The following is a 20,743-nucleotide window of genomic DNA, read 5'->3' as shown; positions in this document are numbered from 1 at the left end:
TGCTAGGTTCATGTTGAAGTATAAAAGGAATCTATAGAGTTTTAATGTATTTTCTTTATAGGATCAGTACACAAAGGGGACTTTCTTTAAGTTTACTGCAAGGAAATCCTCCCCCTCCACTTTTTAAAAAGCTTAAAAAGCTGACCTTCCTATTTATTTATTTATTTATTATTTTTTTTAAGTTACATTAGCTTATTTTTTTTTATTTTTTAGTTTGCTGTTTAATTTTTTTTTTTTTTTTAGTTTGCTTTTTAATTAGTTTTTATTTTTTTTTGTCTGTCCCCATCTCCCACCTAATCGAGAATGACATCCCATTCACTTCTTGCCTCCTACTGAAACATAAGATATCCCAGGAGACATAACCTTCCATTTATGTACCAGGTACTAGATATTGCACATGAGCAAAGATCTGATGCTGCGTCACTGGCTGGACAGCTTCAGGAACCAGGAAACAATGGAGAGGGCAGCTTGGGACGGGCCCTGGAGTAGTGGATAGGGTTGCCACCTCGTCCCTGAACACATAACAATTACACAGGTTCTATGGCTGATTAAGGTGGTAATTAAACTCACTTAGTCGCTTATCTTCAATAAATTAGCCTCAGAACTAAAGAAAGGGCCATTTTACTGCCTTTCAGACTTTAGGGGGGCTGGACTGTGCCCAGTGGGAGTAAACAATTCCCAAGATTTTGGTATTAGGGGGAGAAATAGTTGGTTTCAGTGGGAGGAATATTGCCCCATTTTTGTTGCCTGTGAAAGGAATTATGCCCCATCATTGGTGTCAGTGGCAGAAATTAGGCCCCATTGTTGGTGTCAGTGGCAGGAATAATGCCTCAGGGCCTGGATAAGGCAAGCAAAGGAATGGCGTTTGGAGACCACCATACTAGCCAAACACTTACAATGCGATTGTGCAATCTACTATATTAAAGTGGAGTTCCACCCCCAAAAAAAAAAATTATTAATGTGTTTAAAAAATAAAAAAAAAAACATTTGGGAAATTTTTTTTTTACTCACCTCTAAATGCCTGTTGCTAGGGGGTACCTCGTAGTCTGCCTCCTTCGGTGCCTGGGCTCCTGACGTCACTTCCCTCGGCGCAGGAAGGGAGATCGCCTCTCCACCCTCCCTCTTGTCAATCATCTGGGACATGTGACCGGTCCCAAATGATTGCAGGGCCATTGACAGCACGCGGCACGGCTCGCGCATGCACAGTGGGTGCCCGGCTGTGAAGCCACAGCCGATCGCGCACGGTTAAAATGCCGGCACCACTGAGCGGAGGGGGGGACGAGCGGGACTTCGATCCCCCACATCGCTGGACCCTGGGATAGGTAAATGTCAGATTAAAAGTCAGCAGCTGCAGTATTTGTAGCTGCTGACTTTTATTTATTTATTTTTTTTAAATGGGAACATTAAGGTTGAAAGGCACAGAAATCACAATTATATTAAAATCAAAATCTTAGAAAAATTGATCAAACATTTCTAAAACTGCATTGACCTCTCTCCGGTCCACCCAATCAGAACTGTGTAATTAATATGTGTTCCATGTTAAAGAAATGAGCTGGCAACCCTAGTAGGGGAGCAGGTTGCAAGAAGAGGATCTGTTGAGCTAGCTTGCTCCCCTAACCTTGTTAGCAAGTCATGGGTGGTGAAACGCGTAGAGGAAGGTTGGCTTCCAGGTAGAGACATTGTTGTATGCAGTCAGTTTTTTGACACCTAATAAATACGGCAAGAGGAGCTAAGAGTGAAGTGCGGCTGATACATTTTTTCATATTTCTGATGGGGAGTGTAGAAAGACTACAATGGCCAGCACCCAAGAAGTTCACGTACAGGGGAGGCGAGCCTGGAATGAAGCTTTGGTTTTAGATTGATAGGTTGACAGTACATTTGCCAATGTGATTGATCTCCTGCATACTGGAAAATCTTCCTCTATAACCCATTTACTATTCCTTGTCAGTCAAATTGCCCTTGATATGGGAACTCATAGGATTGTGTAGCTGCTAAGAGCCATGTCCTATGAAAATGCAGTTAATTTGTTTCAAGCAGCCCCATGTATTATCACCATCACCCTCCACACTACGCCCATCTGAAAAGATTTAAAAGGAATACAGACTCAATTCAAAGTAGTTCTGCATCAAACAAAATTCATTGTAATTTGGGCTGCTCATTGCACATAATAAGCTTTGGCTCGGCAACTGTTTGCGGCATAAAAAATAGCAATGGATCATTTAATTCACACATTTGCTGAAACTTGAAAATGTAAATCCAAATTCAGCAGAATGGTTTTATTCATAATTGGCAAATTAAAAGCTCATACATAAACAATGTTCTACATTCAGTAATACATTGTCTGAATCCTTAAAGAGAGGGAGAGCGATGCATTTTTTAACTTTTTACCAGCCTGCTGTATATTGGTGAGCCCAGATCAGGGATTTAGTTATATCTTCACCTAACATGAAGGCTAGAATTGGCCACCGTTTTGGATGGAACATTAGCTCTAGTTGCATTACCTTAGATAGAAGGTTTTAGGCTCTAATAATGGTACTATGTTTCCCAACTAAAGAACAGTTAGGCGCTATGGTGGACAGGCCATATATATATATATATCGAGACTTACTCAATGTATAATGATTCGCTATTATATTCAGAAAATCTAGATATAGGTGTAGCCTAATAGTCATACATCTGCAGTGAGAGTTCATATAAGGGAGATGTCTCCAAACTAAAGCCCATGGATCACATGTGGCCCACTACTAGATTTTACTGGGCCCACAGCTTGGACCAGTGGCATATCCTCTACGGAGGATTCAGGTCAACAGAGGCATCTTTCTATCCCCAACAGCAAGCTGGGGGGAACTGTGGGAGGCTAATGGATCTCAGGGGACCTGGAGACACTGTGGGACACTATGAGACGTTGGAGGCACTATGGGAGCTGGGAGGCACTGTGGGAGATTAAAGAATCAGCAGCTGGCTGGGAGCCCGGGAGAAGGGAGACAATGGGCCATGGCCCAGTAGTTGAGCACTACTGATTTAAAGCACGGCTGCCTCTGACAACTGCCATTTTTCCAACATTTGGTGTAGAACTTATTGATGTCACTACTGTGCTGCTCACTGTTGTCCTTGCTGGAGAAGAAACTGTACTTGAGGACCTGATGAAAGGAAATCCAATGTGCTAACACTTTGATTAGATTACTAGCTGATTGTATGATTTAATTTTTAGCAGCTACTCACATACTATGCCTTGAAAAAGTATTCATACCCCCTGAAATGTTCATATTACAGCCAAAAACTTAAATGTATTTTATTGGGATTTTATGTGATAGACCAACACAAAGTGGCACATAATTGTGAAGTGATTTAGGCTGGGTTCACACTAGTGCTAATTGGATGCAGGTTTCCCCGCTTCCAATTTGCATGACAGGAGATTGTGACTGGCTCTCTATGGGGCCGGTTCACATATCTTTGTGGCGACTATGGAGCGGCTTGCACAGAGGCCCTGTGTGTCTTTGGCTCAGTTTCAGGGCCAAACTCAGGCAAAAATTCATCTCTGATTCGTCCCTGAAACGGTGAACAGGGACGCACCGGACCCCCTGCTATGAGCCACCTCCGTCTTAGATGTGAACCCAGCCAAAAGGTTTTCAATTATTTTTTTTACAAATGAATATGTTAAAAGTTTTTTGCGCATTTGTATTCAGCCCCCCTGGGTCAATACTTTATATAACCACCTTTCGCTGCAATTACAACTGCAAGTCTTTTTGGGGATGTCTCTACCAGCTTTGCAAATCTAGAGAGTGAAATTTTTGCCCATTCTTCTTTGCAAAACAGCTCAAGCTCTGTCAGATTGGATGGAGAGCGTCTGTGAACAGCAATTTTCAAATCTTGTCACAGATTCTCAATTGGATTTAGGTCTGGACTTTGACTGGGCCATTCTAACAATGAATGATCTAAACCATTCCATTGTAGCTCTGGCTGTATTTTTAGGGTTGTTGTCCTGCTGGAAGGTTCTTGACGGTCGGACTTTGGTCGGACTTTGGTTTGACCGTGTGTAGGCAAGACCGTTTGAATGGAATTCCTTCGGAGTTCCGTCGGAGAAACCTTCGGAGTTTATTCCGACGGCAAAACCGGCTGTGTGTACAAGGCATAACAGGTTTTTTTCTAAGATTGAAAAGTTTTGGCTTCATCCATCTTCCCATCAACTCTGACCAGCTTCCCTGTCCCTGCTAAAGAAAAGCACCCCCACAACTGCTGCCACCACCATGTTTCACGGTGGCTTTCAGGGTGATGTGCAGTGTTAGTTTTCCGCCACACATAGCGTTTTGCTTTTAGGCCAAAAAGTTCAGTTTTGGTCTCATCTGACCAGAGCACCTTCTTCCACATGTTTGCTGTGTCCTCCCACATGGCTTCTCGCAAACTGCCAGCGGGACTTCTTATGGCTTTCTTTCAACAATATCTTTCTTCTTGCCACTCTTCCATAAAGGCCAGATTTGTGGAGTACACGACTAATAGTTGTCCTGTTGACAGATTCTCCCACCTGAGCTGTGGATCTCTGCAGCTCCTCCAGAATTACCATGGGCCTCTTGGCTGCTTCTCTGATTAATGCTCTCCTTGCCCGGCCTGTCAGTTTAGGTGGACGGCCATGTCTTGGTAGATTTGCAGTTGTGCCATACTCTTTCCATTTTCGGATGATGGATTGAACAGTGCTCCGTGAGATTTTTAAAGATTGGGATTTTTTTTATAACTTAACCCTGCTTTAAACTTCTCCACAACTTTATCCCTGACCTGTTTGATGTGTTCCTTGGCCTTCATTATGCTATTTGTTCACTAAGGTTCTCTAACAAACCTCTGAGGGCTTCACAGAACAGCTATATGTATACTGAGATTAAATTACACACAGGTGGACTCTATTTACTAATTACAGTAGGTGACTTCTGAAGGCAATTGGTTCCACTAGATTTTAGTTAGGGGTAGCAGAGTAGAGGGGGCTGAATACAAATGCACGCCTCACTTTTTAGATATTTGTTTGTAAAAAATGTTTAAAACCATTTATCATTTTCCTTCCACTTCACAATTATGTGCCACTTTGTGTTGGTCTATCACATAAAATCCCAATAAAATACATTCATGTTTTGGTTGTAACATAACAAAATGTGGAAAATGTCAAGGGGTAAGAATACTTTTTCAAGGCACTGAATGTTTCATGTGTCTCCCCACATACGCAATTAAAAGTTGTGTATTTTAAAGGTGGCGCTTCGAAGCGAAGCGCCACCTTTAAAATACACAATTTGTACTTGAGGACCTGTAGTGCAAGTATCTCCCTGCTTCTGGTTAATAATTTCTGTGGATGTGTGCTATCTTCACTTTTCCTGCTGCTTATTGATCACTACCCCACCAGCCATCAGATCACCAGCAGAAATGAGCCGATGTCTGAAAAGGTCAATCAGTTGTGGTTCAGCTGAACATTTTAAAGATTTGCAAACCTCCAAAATCCTGAATTTCACAGTTTAAAGTTCCTCTGAAGTCAATGGAAATCCAAACCAGCCTCCAAAAAAGTGCATATTGCAGAGCATCAAATAAGACAAAATGTTGCAGGATGGTTTGGGAAGCTCCTGGCAGTTCTACTGGATTATGTAATGGGGTCAAAAAACAACCTAAACCACTTAAAAAAAAATAAATAAATACAAATCTGCCAGCAATACTAGAATAGAAGAGTGGGGCCTGGTGTCACTCACTGGCAGTCAAGCTACAGGTGCCCAGGCAACAGCAGAACAGATATAAGGCAGAAGCACTCTTTGGACCATCCTTGATCAATTTCTCCCCTTATTCCGTGTACACACTACCGGACTTCTCGACAGCAAAGGTCCGACGGAACAAATCCGCCAGACAATTCGATCGTGTGTGTGGGCTTCATCGTACCTTTGCTGTTGAAAAATCAGACGGACTTTAGAAATAGAACAGGTTTCAAATCTTTCCGACGGACTCGAGTCCTATCGAAAAATCCATTCGTCTGTATGCTAGTCCGACGGACGAACAACGACGCTAGGGCAGCTATTGGCTACTGGCTATCAACTTCCTTATTCTAGTCCAGTCGTACGTCATCACATTCAAATCAGTCGGACTTTGGTGTGATCGTGTGTAGGCAAGTCCGTTTCGTCGGAACTCCTTCGAAAAGTCCTTCGGAGTTCAGTCCATCGAAAAGTCCGGCTGTGTGTACATGGCATAAGCCTTTTTGCTAATGCAATCGTTTAACAAAAAAAACAAAAAAATGGATTAAACTCAGAACATCTAAATTTGTAAAATTTTATGTACCGTATATACTCGAGTATAAGCCGAGTTTTTCAGCCCATTTTTTAGGCTAACACCCCCCCCCCCCCCCCCCCCGCCTCGGCTTATACTTGAGTGAGCTGTACAGCAGCTGTACCTTTGACTACTAAAACACCGGGTGTCTCCCGCTGTGTCATGCAGTCTGTTTGGTGGCCATCCATTGTAACAAAGCCCCGCCTCCTCCTCGTCCGTGATAGAAGAACACTGATACAACACTGGGAAACTGTATCAGTATTCCGTCTATCACACATGAAGAGGAGGCGGGGCTTTGTTACAATGGACGGCCGCCGAACAGACTGCATAACACAGCGGGAGACACCCGCTGTTTTAGTAATCAAAGGTACGGCTGCAGATGGGCACAGTGAGGCTGCAAATGGGCACAGTGAGGCTGCAAATGGGCACAGTGAGGCAGAAAATAGGAACAGTGAGGCTGCAAATGGGCAGAGTGAGGCTGCAAATGGGCACAATGAGGCTGCAAATGGGCATAGTGAGGCTGCAGAAGGGCACATTGAGGCTGCAAATGGGCACATTGAGGCTGCAAATGGGCACAATGAGGCTGCAAATGGGCACAGTGAGGCTGTAAATGGTCACAGTGAGGCTTCTAATGGGCACAGTGAGGCTGCAAATGGGCACAATGAGGCTGCAGATGGGCACAGTGAGGCTGCAGATGGGCCTTGTTTACCCAGTAGCTGCTGCATTTTCCCACCCTAGGCTTATACTCGAGTCAATATGTTTTCCAAGTTTTTTTGTGGTAAATTTAGGTGCCTCAGCTTATATTCGGGTCGGCCTATACTCGAGTATACTGAATTTCAAGACTACCAGTCTTCAGGGGTGCAAGGAAGGATCTTTGTTCAGACACCATACAAGGTCATTATCCACCTGGACTGAAATACTGGCTTAGAGATGACCCACAAATCATGTAAACCTTGCTGCCTGGCTGTATGATCATTAAACTGGAGCTTAGGCACTGCTTTTTAAAGATAAAAGGTGAAGAATTTTTGAAAAAGAAATCTGTTGCTGTAGATTGTGACCTATCAGCAATGTACACATGCAAATTTTTAAAGATAACTGAAAGTCCCCCTTTAAAGTGGGGTTCCATCCAAAAAAACAAAAATACCTGAAAAATTCTAAAAAAAAAACCCAAAAAAATATTTGGATATTTTTTTTTTTTTTACTTACCTCTAAACGCCTGTTGCTAGGTGGTCTCTCATAGTCTGCCTCTTCCTTTGCCTGGGCTGGTGACATCACTTCCCCCTCGGCACAGGAAGGGCTCGGCTCTGCTCCCTCCCTCCTGTCAATCATCTGGGACCCATTACAGGTCCCAGGTGATTGAGCGGCCAATCACGGCGCCGCTCGTGCATGCGCAGTGGGTGCCAGGCTGTGAAGCCACAGCCCGGCGCCCACAGTTGAAATGCCGGCGCCGACGAGCGGAGGGGGAGATGAGCGGGGCTTCGATCCCCCGCATCGCTGGACCCTGGGACAGGTAAGTGTCCAATTAAAAGTCAGCAGCTGCAGTATTTGTAGCTGCTGACTTTTTTTTTTTTTTAATGGACTCCCTGTGTGGAACTCCTCTTTAACTTTCTCAACAGGCGCTACTACTGCAAGCCTGATTTCAACTAACTGTCTTGTCTCACCTCGGTATCAAGGAATATTTCTCATAAGAGCACTCGCTGAAATAAAAAATCATTTCAATAGCTTGTGAATGCATGAGCCAACTGGAGAGTATTAGTAAATGTTTGTCTGAAGCCGTTTTGTTACTGCGTCGTTACTTTACTTACAGACAGCAGATTTAAAGTACATACGGCAACTCAAAATGTATTTCTTTTTTTTTTTTCTAATAAGCCAAAATAGGGTTTAATTAAATGTAATTTTGCAGAGCCAGGCATCCTTATGAACAATTTCATGTATTGATGGTTGTTCCCCTTTAATTACTGTATGTTAATATGCCGTTATTTCATTGTTTGGCTGCATCTGCATACAAATATTTGTATCGTTAGTCTTTTCAGAGGCGTAGTATTTTCAAGCAGCTCTTCCAAAGCAGTTTATTCAAACGAATTACTAAATACTAAATACACGGATGACATACATACAATACACTATATTACCAAAAGTATTGGAACACCTCCCTTTACACGCACATGAACTCTAATGGCATCCCAGTCTTAGTCCGTGGGGTTCAATATTGAGTTGGCCCACCCTTTCCAAATATAACAGCTTCACCTCTTCTGGGAAGGCTGTCCACAAGGTTTAGGAGTGTGTCTATGGGAATGTTTGACCATTCTTCTAGAAGCGCATTTGTGAGGTCAGGCACTGATGTTGGACGAGAAGGCCTGGCTCGCAGTCTCCCCTCTAAATCATCCCAAAGGTGTTCTATCGGGAACTCTGCTCAGGCCAATCAATTTCCTCCACCCCAAACTCACTCATCCATGTCTTTATGGACTTTGCTTTGTGCACTGCTGTGCGGTCATGTTAGAACAGGAAGGGGCCATCCCCAAACTGTTCCCACAAAGTTGGGAGCATGAAATTGTCCAAAATGTCTTGGTATGCTGACTGGAACTAAGGGGCCAAGCCCAACCCCTGAAAAACAACCCCACACCATAATCCCCCCTCCACCAAATGATTTGGACCAGTGCACAAAGCAAGGTCCAGAAAGACATGGATGAGCAAGTTTGGGGTAGAGGAACTTGACTGGCCTGCACCTCAACCCGATAGAACACCTTTGGGATGAATTAGATTGGAGAGTGTGAGCCAGGCCTTCTCATCCACATCAGTGCCTGACCTCACAAATGCGCTTCTGGAAGAATGGTCAAACATTCCCATAGACACACTCCTAAACCTTGTGGACAGCCTTCCCAGAAGAGTTGAAGCTGTTATAGCTGCAAAGGGTGGGCCAACTCAATATTGAACCCTACGGATTAAGGCTCTATTCACACTAGCGCGTTTTTTGATGCATTTTGCAGAAATGCATGGGAATTTTTTAACATGGGTTCCTATGGAACATGTTCACATCAATGCATTTTTGTGTCTCTGCGTTTTTGGAAAGGGTGGAGGACTTTTTTTCATGCAAAATGCAGCGTTTTGCATGTAATAGAATGCAATGGACCAGCATCCAAAACGCAAGTACTGCGTTTTTACAGCGTTTTTACCACATTTTTGCCGCATTTTGCGTTTTTTTCTTTCTTTTTTTTTACACTGTATACAGTATAAAAAAGGCTCGATTCACATCTATGCATGTTGCTTTTGAGCTGAAAAATAGAGAGCCAGCTCTCAATCTTTTGCTGGCAGAAATTCAGACAGAAAAAGTTGGATGGAGCATACACACGGTCGGAATATCCAACCAAAAGCTCCCATCACACTTTCTTGACGGAAATTCCGACTGTATGTATGCAGCATTACAGATCTATTCCACATCCCCAGCCTGTGACTGGACAGTGAAAGGAGAAGTGGCAGACTGATGAGCTCATCTCTCTGTCACTTTGTTCTCCCCTCCTGTCAGCATGCTCTGTAGCACAAGTAATTAGCTCCCAGCCTGAGCTCTCTTGTACAGGTTTTGCAAGAAGCTAAAATTCAAGTACACTGCTTGTGTTTAATAAATGTTTTTAAAGTGTATGTAAAACCTAAATCTATGTTTCAGTATGTTTGCCATCATTTCTCTGTATATTCTTAAAGTGGAAGTAAAGACAAAACCTAACTAATGCCGCGTACACACGGTTGGACTTTTCGTCTACAAAAGTCCGACGGACGCCGACGGACTAAAGCCGGCTGACAATCCGATCGTGTGTGGGCTTCCCCGGACTTTCAGCGGACTTTTCCAGCCACAAATCTTTACGTCGTAACTCTGCCAGACCCAGAAATCCGCTCGTCTGTATGCTAGTCCGACGGACAAAAACCCACGCTAGGGCAGCTATTGGCTACTGGCTATCAACTTCCTTACTTTAGTCCGGTGTACGTCATCACGTACGAATCCGTCGGACTTTTGTGTGATCGTATGTAGGCAAGTCCGTTCGTACGAAAGTCTGCCGCAAGTCTGCCAAAAGTACACCAAATGTCCGTCGAAAGTCTGTCGGACGGGCTGTCGGACTTTTGTAGCCAAAAAGTCTGACCGTGTGTACGCGGCATAACTCTAAACATACTCCCACCCACATTCTAAGCCTATCCAACCCTGTAAAGAAAAGATTGCTATACTTACCAATTCTGACCTCTGCGTTCAGGAGAAAGCAGACAACGGCTGGGAAATGCCTGGGGATGTCACCCATAGACTTTATATTGGGCTTCCGCTGTCGGCTGCCTCTCCTACACACTGAAGCCACCACTGACAGCTCAGCGTGGGACCGGACCAGAGCAGCTGCGAATAGGTAAGTATAGCTATCTTTTCTTTACAGGGTTAAATAGATTAGGCTTAGAATGTGTATGGGAGTAAATTTAGAGTTAGGCAGTGGGAGCTGATGGTGACTGGAGCCCCGAGCGGGTCCCCCAAAAAGCCCCAGGTCTCAGGCATGCACAGTTCTATTATTAGCCCAGAGCACCGCCGAGCGGGGACCAATCTGACCCGAGCGCAGCCGAGTGACATACCAGGTCCTGCCTTCTGGAGCCTGCAGCACCTATGATGGACGTCCCACTGGTCCAATGCCGGGACCGCGGGACGTGAGACGTCCATCATAGGTGCTGCAGGCTCCAGAAGGCAGGAGTTACAATGTGGCCGCTGGTAGGTCAGTGTATGTCAGGTAGGTCAGTGTGGGTCAGGTAGGACAGTGTGGGTCAGGTAGGTCAGTGCAGGTAAATGTATGTCAGATAGGTCAATGTGTGTCAGGTAGGTCAGTGCGTGTCAATGTATGTCAGGTAGGTCAGTGTGTGTCAGGTAGGTCAGTGTGGGTCAGGTAGGTCAGTGTATGTCAGGTAGGTCAGTGTGGGTCAGGTAGGTCAGTGCAGGTCAGTGTATGTCAGGTAGGTCAATGTGTGCCAGGTAGGTCAGTGTGGGTAAGGTAGGTCAGTGTATGTCAGGTAGGTCAGTGTGGGTCAGGTAGGTCAGTGCAGGTCAGTGTATGTCAGGTAGGTCAGTGTGTGTCAGGTAGGTCAGTGTGGGTCAGGTAGGTCAGTGTATGTCAGGTAGGTCAATGTGGATCAGGTAGGTCAGTGCGGGTCAGTGTATGTCAGGTAGGTCAATGTGTGTGTCAGGTAGGTCAGTGCGGGTCAGTGTATGTCAGGTGGGTCAGTGTATGTCAGGTAGGTCAGTGTGGGTGAGTGTGTCAGGTAGGTCAGTGTGGGTCAGGTAGGTCAGTGTGTGTCAGGTAGGTCAGTGTGGGTCAGTGTATGTTAGGTAGGTCAGTGTATGTTAGGTAGGTCAGTGTGTGTCAGGTAGGTCAGTGTATGTCAGGTAGGTCAGTGTGGGTCAGTGTATGTCAGGTAGGTCAGTGTATGTCAGGTAGGTCAGTGTGGGTCAGTGTATGTCAGGTAGGTCAGTGTGTGCCAGGTAGGTCCTAGTATGGATTTTGGGGGGGACCCCCAAGTAATTTTAATGAATAATAATATTCATACCAGACCCAAAGGGCCTGGTGATGGACTCGGGGGGGGGGGACCCATGCCGTTTTTTTCAATGAGTTTTATCTATATTGCCGGGACCCGACAATTCATTACAGCCATGATCAGTTTTAAATGAAATTTTTTCCTTTAGAAATGTCATTTTGCTGTGGTACTGTTATAAACATGGGAAAGATGTGCTACTTTACAGGCAGTCTAAGGAGACCCCCCATTTAAAGGAATATTTCATTTTTATTGTTTCACTTTAAGGATTGTTAAAATCACTGATCCTGAAAAAACTTCAATTTTTTAAAACTTTTTTTTGCATTGGTAAATGTCCTTGGGGCGGTATCCGGGTCCCCAAACACTTTTTATGGAAATAACTTGCATATAAGCCTTTAAAATTAGCACTTTTGATTTTTGATTTGATTTTTCACGTTTGTGTCTTATAGATTTTACCGGTGTTCGCACAAATTTTTTGCCTGTTCGCATGTTCAGAATATAAAATAACAGAAAAAAAAAGAAAAAGAAAAGAAGAATAGAAGAAAAGAAAATTTTAAACAAGGGATAGAATATAGAATAAAAGAATAGAGTAAAACAGAACAAAATAGAATAGAAAAATAAAGGCATGGAATAGAAAAGAAAAGCATATAATTGAATATAATAGAACATAAAAAAATTGAATATAATAGAGTAAAACTGAACAGAATATAAAATAACAGAAAAAAAAGAAAAAGAAAAGAAGAATAGAAGAAAAGAAAATAGAAAAAAGGGATAGAATATGAAATAAAAGAATAGAGTAAAACAGAACAAAATAGAATATAAAATAAAGGAATGGAATAGAAAAGAAAAGCATATCACTGAATATAATAGAACATAAAATAATTGAATATAATAGAGTTAAACTGAACAGAATATAAAATAACAGAAAAAGAAAAGAAGAATAGAAGAAAAGACTATAGAAAAACAGGGATAGAATATAAAATAAAAGAATAGAGTAAAACAGAACAAAATAGAATAGAAAATAAAATAACAGAATAGAATAAAATAGAAAGAACATAACCGCCTTCTGAAATTCGAATTTCAAATAGAATAAATTAAAATTTGAATAGAATAGAAAAGAATAGAATAGAAAATAAAATAATATAATAGAAGAGAACAGAATAGACTAAACAATAGAAAAAAATAAAAATAAAATAGAAAGAATATAACAATATAACCGTTCTCTGAAATTGAAATTTCGAATAGAATAAATTCAAATTTCGAATAAAATAAATTAAAATTTGAATAGAATAGAAAACAATATAATAGAAAAGAAAAGAACATAATCGAAAAAAAAAATAGAATAGAAAAAAACAATAGAATAGAAAGAGTATGTGACAGACCTAGCCGGGAGAGAGACTTTTGGAGGGGACTGAATGCTAGCCTCTTGCCGATCGATCGTGGGCCCTGGCATTTGGGGGAACGGTGCTCTTTGTGAGCTGTATGCCTGGGGACCCTTGAGGTGGTACTACTCTGGAATCGGGTCCTGGTCCCCCAGGACACACAGACTCTGGGGACCCTGGATTTGCCATATTAGAAATAGTGGCTGATTCATAATGCTGGGACAAATACTGTTAGGAGATGCTGATGTAAATTCCAGCCACCTGTCTGTCTGTTGCCTGCTAGAATGTGTATTGTAAATAAGTCTCTAGTATGGGATCTAAGAGTCATTAGATCCTCATTGTTGTTAGTGTTAATTAACTCTGCCATTGTGATAATGTTGATTGGGTTTTCTGAGCTACAAGATGACCAGTCTGGCCTAAAGGTCATGTCTCAGTCATCTAGGCTGTCTAAAGCCATTAGTTAATTAGCCCATGCTAATTAGGTTTATTAGGTTACAGGTGTATTGTTAGAGTAATATGAGCCGGAGGTATGCACCTCCACTTTTAGTGTATAAAAGAGCCTGTATTTTCCAATAAAGGAGATTCCTGGTTGAACTTACATACAGCCTACCTGGTGTTTGTTCTGAGCTATCACAACTGGGTTAGAACGGCACATAGCTGTAGTTCTAGTCCTGGAGCATCGGATGACCGAACAATCAGATGTTGCGATCTGCAATCTGATTCTATAGCTTCAGAGGAGTGTCGGGAGAGTGGAACCGAGCGAGCAAGGGGCTCGTTACAGAGTATAACCTCTTCTAAAATTCTAATTTCAAATAGAATAAATTCGATTTTGAATAGAATTACATTCAAATGCCATTTAAATGACATTAGAAAAATTTGAATCGGTTCGACTTTGAATAAACAAAACACAGTCTAAAAACAAATTAAACAAATTTATGTAAATAACAGATCAAAACAAAACAAATCAAATGTTTTCGTTCTGCACATGTCTAATTTCCAGCCATTGTCGGAGCGCTCTCTCCTCTCCCCTGTAACCGGCGCCGGCTGACACAGGGGAGATCACGTGACCTGACTGGAACGGCCTGAGAATAGGTAAGTATATTGATCTTTCTTTTACAGGTAAGTCAGAATAGGTGTTAGAAGGGGGTAGGGAGCATTTCTAAGATTAGTTAGTTATATCCCGCAATTCTATTTTCGCCCACCAAAACTCAGCAGCAAATTGCTGTGACCTTTCCCACCTTGCCGGAGACGTGGATCCTTACCATTAGGCGATGAAGTTTCCTTTTTCTTCGGAGAAATCTTGATGTAATCGCCCTCCATATAGGCGTGCGGGTGAATGTGTTTCATGTGGTTAGAGTCAAAGGTAAACAGTTTGAGAGCTGGTGGAAGAAACAGTAAAGAAATTATGCATGTTGACCTGCCGCTCTGACGGAAATAATTGCTACAAAACATATACGTATACACTTTCTCAAAATAGACACCGAAAAGGAAAGCTTCACCAACGCAGGCGCGTGTCATCTTTCTTTCAAGGTGAAATGCTTTGTAAACTTGGTAGACAAAGAAACACACGTGTGATTTCAGGATGTAGGAGAAGAAGTCACAACATTGAAACAATACCTGCTCTGTTATTTCCAGGCATTGAAGAGAGGATCTGGCCTTTGTATTTAATTCTATAGCACCGTACATTCCGTATAAAGCTTATTGAAACTCAAGAACTATAATATGATATATTGCAGCTTATCAGTATGCAGATGACTGCAATTTTTTTTTTTTTTTAGGTGTTCTTCCCTCAAATTTTACCTGATGATCCCGCCAGTGATCCCAATAATAGTAATCCTTGCTGTCTTAGAGTCAAGGGCGTCCCATCCATGGGGAGAGCATGAGCAGAGCCCCCCCCATCCATGCGTCCGGCCCCCTAATCTACATGCAGGATGCCAGACGCATGGATTTCAATAGGGGTTTGTTTTTTTAAGCACATGATTAGAGCCTGAGGCTCTAATTAGCTTCAAAAAAGGGTGGGCTCAGGGCGCAGAGAACTACGCCCTGAGCCCACTCAGTTGTGTGAGGATAGAGAATTAATATTTGCTATTGTCTTCCTGATTCTCCTCCCGGCCAATCAGGAAGCAGTTCCTGAGACCCGATTGGCCACGGAGTCTTAGGACTCCCAGTCAATCGGGTCTCAGTCAGGACCCACTTCCTGTTCAGCCTGGAGGAGAAGCAATGGCCACAGAGCGAGGAGCTGCAGCCCGGATCCATGTCTGCCTGATCGGCCTCCTTCTTAAGGTAAGGAGGCCTCTGATCGCTGCCACATTCCCATCCGTCTCCCGCGGGGGAGGGATCGACGCATTCTCGTCTGTCTCCCGTGGGGGGCATTGCCGCATTCCCATTTTTCGCCCGTGGGGGGATCGCCGCATTCCCATCTGTCTCCCGTGGGGGGGGGGGGGGTCACGGCAGTCCCATCCATCTCCCGTGCATGGTGGGTAGCCACATTCCTCTCCGACTCCCGGGGGGTGGGGATTGCCATTGGTTTGTCGCCCCCCCCTCAAAAAAAAAATATTGAGCATCAGCTGCTACTGCTTACAGTGACAACGCTCCATCTCTGTGCTGTATCTATGGAGCACCATTGTCGCCTAGGCAGTTTTAAAGCAGAACCTAAAACCTCTACTTTAACACAACCTCCCCCAATTTTGGAGGCTGTTTTTTTTGGGGGGTGGGGAGTGGGTACAGAGTTTTAGCAGGTAGCCACTCCAACTTCTGCCCTGACTGCCTAGGACACATATGTAGCGTACTCCTGAACTCTTTACTCTGGATGTAGCGTACTCCTGAACCCTGCACTCTGGATGTAGCACACTCCTAAACCCTGTAGTCTGTATGTAGCGCACTCCTGAGCCCTGCAATCTGTTTATAGCGCACTTCTGAACCCTATATCCTGTATGTAGCGCACTATTGAACCCTGCACTCCGTATGTAGCACACGACTGAACCCTGCACTCGATATGTAACAGACTTCTGAGTCCTGCACTCTGTATGTAGCTCACTCCTGAACCCTGCACTCTGTACATAGCACACTCCTGAACCCTGCACTCTGTATGTAGCGCACTTCTGAACCCCACACTCTGCATGTAGCGCACCCCTGAACCCTGCACTCTGCATGTAGCGCACTCCTGAACCCCACATTTTGTATGTAGCGCACTCCTGAGCCCTGCAATCTGTATATAGCGCACTTCTGAACCCTATATCCTGTATGTAGCGCACTATTGAACCCTGCACTCCGTATGTAGCACACGACTGAACCCTGCACTCTGTATGTAGCACACTTCTGAACCTTGCACTCTGTATGTAGCACACTCCTAAACCCTGTATTCTGTATGTAGCGCACTCCTGAACCCTGCACTCTGTATGTAGCGCACTCTTGAACCCTGCACTCTGTACATAGCGCACTCCTGAACCCTGCACTCTGTACACAGCACACTCATGAACCCTGCACTCGATATGTAACAGACTTCTTAGTCCTGCACTCTGTATGTAGCTCACTCCTGAACCCTGCACTCTGTACATAGCACACTCCTGAACCCTGCACTCTGTATGTAGCGCACTTCTGAACCCCGCACTCTGCATGTAGCGCACCCCTGAACCCTGCACTCTGCATGTAGCGCACTCCTGAACCCCACATTTTGTATGTAGCGCACTCCTGAGCCCTGCAATCTGTATATAGCGCACTTCTGAACCCTATATCCTGTATGTAGCGCACTATTGAACCCTGCACTCTGTATGTAGCACACTACTGAACCCTGCACTCTGTATGTAGCACACTTCTGAACCTTGCACTCTGTATGTAGTACACTCCTAAACCCTGTATTCTGTATGTAGCGCACTCCTGAACCCTGCACTCTGTATGTAGCGCACTCTTGAACCCTGCACTCTGTACGTAGCACACTCCTGAACCCTGCACTCTATACGTAGCGCACTCCTGAACCCTGCACTCTGTACATAACACACTTCTGAACCCTGCACTCTGTATGTATAGCGTTCCTGAACCCTGCACTCTGTATGTAGCACACTCCTGAACCCTGCACTCTGTATGTAACACACTCCTGAACCCGGAACTCTGTATGTAGCACACTCCTGAGCCCTGTACTCTGTATGCAGTGCACTACTGAACCCTGCACTCTGTATGTAGCGCACTCCTGAACCCTGCACTCTGTATGTAGCACACTCCTGAACCCTGCACCCTGTACGTAGCACACTCCTGAACCCTGCACTCTGTATGTAGCGCACTCCTGAACCCTGTATTCTGTATATAGCACACTCCTGAGCCCTGCGATCTGTATGTAGTGAAACTAAGTTTGACACCCCTGTCACCGAAGGCTGTGGGTCTATTCAGAAAGCACAGCACGCAGCATGAACAGTGGGAAGCAGCTGTGAAGCTGCAAGAAGTCACAGCTGGTAATAAAACTTTGTTACAGAGGGGCTGGCAAACCGCTGTTATAGTACTAGTGACAGGCCGTAACATATATGCCATTTGTGTTTTTCCCCAGAGTTCCACTTTAGCTTCCTATTTAAGCTATAGTTGTTATTTAAGCTGCTACTTTAACTGTTGTCAGTCACTAAGCTAAAGCCAACTGCCGCTGGCAGCATGCTGGTAAATGGAAAAAGGAGGTTTTAATCCGTTATTGTGCGTGGATGAGCTACTGGAGCCATAACTGTTACAATGCTGGTTAAGTTGTGCCTGGAGTTCTGCTTTAAATATACTATAGAAGGGATTTAAAAAAAGCAATTTAATAATTAGCTCAACAGGATCTCACAAAAATAAAAAGGAATTATATCACTCTCACTAGTCATCATGAGCATCAAAATAGATTATATTTTCCAACACAGTGAATATTTTTAAACCAACTGTACTAAACATTAATTAAAACAATTGGTAAATTAAAAACTTGACTACAAGCCGTGCCCTGTATGACACTCTCTACATATGTCCTGACATAATTGACAGACGGAGTGATATGAACACTTTATAGTATTATGGGGTTTTATTTTAGGATCACATTCTATATATCAATCATGTAGTACTAATTGTGTTTTTAATTGCTACCATATTGTATGGTGATATGCAGTTAATTATTTACAAGTGACATGCAGGGACCAGATGCAACATACTTAATTTACTGTTGGTTGTTCTATATTTTTTTATAAAACTGCATATCTCAGTATATTTAGCATATTGGACAGATGTTTAGATCAGGTGACCTCTGCTGCTGTATGCTACATTTTAGCAGCTGCCTTTTAGGTATGCGTTATGTGTACAGTACAGAATTTCGGTGCCCCAGGAAATTAAACATTGTATTATCTGCTCTTAGTATGAAGACCATTCCCCAGAGCAGATGCACTAGAAAACGTGGTATTCAGGAAGGCTGAGTTTCAGTGCTATTGCTAGGAGCATGTTGTCCTGCTCCTAGCACAAATTCCCCCAAATCCCCCCCATCTAGCAAAAATCCTCCATCTCACATAAATCCCCCCCGATCCCCTCTCCTAGCACAAATCCCCCCCCCCCCCTCCTTGCACGAATCCCTCAATTCCCTCTCCAAGCACAAATCCCCCCTCCTCGCACAATTTGCCCCAATCTCCTCTCCTCGCACATATCCCCCGAATCCCCTCTCCTCGTGCACCCCCCCCCCCCCTAATCCCCTCTCCTAGCAAAAATCCCCCTGCTCGCAGAAATCCCTCTCCTCGCACAAATCCCCTCAATCCCCTCTTCTAGCACAAATCCCTCCAATTCCCACATGGATTTTTGTGAGAAGGGGGATTTTTGGTAGGAGAGGGGATTGGGGGGATTTGTGCGAGTAGGGGGACTTGTGCAAGGAGAGGGGATTGGGGGATTTGTGTGAGAAGGGGGGATTTGTGCTAGGAGAGGGGATTGGGGGGATTTGTGCAAGTAGGGGGACTTGTGCAAGGAGAGGGGATTGGGGGATTTGTGCAAGAAGGGGGGGATTTGTGCTAGGAGAGGGGATTGGGGGGATTTGGGCTAGGAGAGGGGATTGGGGGGGGATGTGTGAGGAGGGCGAATTTGTACTAGGAGAGGGGATTGAGCCGATTTATGTGAGTAGGGGGACTTGTGCAAGGAGAGGGGATGGGGGGGGGATTGTGCGAGGAGGGCGGATTTGCACTAGGAGAGGGGATTGAGGGGATTTGTGCTAGGAGGGGGATTTTTGCTAAGAGTGGGGATTGGGTTGATTTGTGTGAGAAAGGGGGATTTGTGCTAGGAGAGGGGATTAGGGGGATTTGCGCGAGGAGGGGGGATTTGTGCTAGGAGAGGGGATTTGTGAAAGGAGAGGGGATATGTGCTTGGAGACGGGAGTGGGGGGATTTGTGCTAGGTGAGGGGATTGGGGGGGAATTTGTGCTAGGAGAAGCGGCAGGACAACATGGTGTCACCATGTTTTACCACACCAGGTGACACCAACCCTAGTGACGCCACTGCTGAGTTTGATACAAAACAGGCTGACACACAGCATTAGAAATGATACAAGACACTATCACAGATAAGTCAGAGGTCACGATCAGATGAGCAGATTGTTAGCAAAGGAGCAAATGATGGTTGGGAACCGAGCCAGTGGTCAACTATAAAAGGGATTAAAAAACGGACAGGTCAGCGGTCTGGAGAAGAGGGTCAGGATGGATGGAGAGTAACCAGGAACTAGGAACCAGAAGAGCATGGAGGAAGGATGGAGATGGAGGAACTTGGCAACAATTTTGTTGACTACAGAAATTGGAAAAACACCTGGATTGCAGGAGGAGAAGTAGGTAAATGCAACTGCAATACATGGACAAGAGGACAAGAGGATCCAGGGAGGAAAGGAGAACAAAAGAAAGTCCTGCAGCAAGGATGCAATACAATTTGTAAGACTCAGGAAGGATAAGAGGAACATCAACAAGCACCAACTGAGAAGAAGGGCACCAAAGGGTTGATGCCGGAAAATTTTGTTTTAGTTGTGGGTGCATTCGTTAGGTTGAAATTTTGTTTCTTCATATTCGTTGTGTTGGTCCATTTTGTTTTCGGGATTTGTTTCAATGCTTGGGGATTTGTTCTGTAAATTTGTCATACTGGGTTGATTCATAAGAGTTTTCCAAAATTCTCGTCTATTGTCGGATGGATCCAACGGGGCAGCGGGCAGCCGCTGCGTCCTTAACAGCCCATGACTCAACTGCTGTCAGCGGGATTCCCTTCTTCCTCACAACCCTGGCTCGGTGATTGTGGAGGGTGCGGAGGGGTGACTTATCTGCAGGAGGCAGATCCCAGCCTACACCCATGTGAATGAGTATGGGATATGAAGTACTCCTACTTATTCACCCAAAAAATGTAAAAAGTAAATAAAAACACCAATACAGTCCTTTATTTAAAAAAAAATAAAGAATAAAGAATTATATATACCGTATATATATATATATATATATATATATATATATATAAACATGGAATCTTTATGTAAATCCAGCGTCAATCACGATGAATGCCGACCAGCACCAAAAA

The 20,743-nt window shown here is 44.0% G+C and overlaps 1 protein-coding gene across 2 annotated transcripts in view; it reads right to left on the bottom strand.

Annotated features, from left to right (window-relative positions):
- ADGRL4 (adhesion G protein-coupled receptor L4) overlaps window positions 1-20,743 on the bottom strand; it is a 320,385-nt gene that overhangs the window by 89,367 nt on the left and 210,275 nt on the right. For both annotated transcript variants that reach the window (XM_073593680.1, XM_073593681.1), the window contains exon 8: window positions 14,477-14,593. In XM_073593680.1, the coding sequence (XP_073449781.1) occupies window positions 14,477-14,593 (117 nt within the window). The remainder of the gene's footprint in view (window positions 1-14,476; window positions 14,594-20,743) is intronic.

Source organism: Aquarana catesbeiana, linkage group LG07 (assembly GCF_042186555.1).
Source record: "Aquarana catesbeiana isolate 2022-GZ linkage group LG07, ASM4218655v1, whole genome shotgun sequence".
Lineage (NCBI taxonomy): Eukaryota > Metazoa > Chordata > Amphibia > Anura > Ranidae > Aquarana > Aquarana catesbeiana.
The sequence above is the reverse complement of the archived record's forward strand: the minus strand, read 5'-3'. Positions and strand labels throughout refer to the sequence as shown.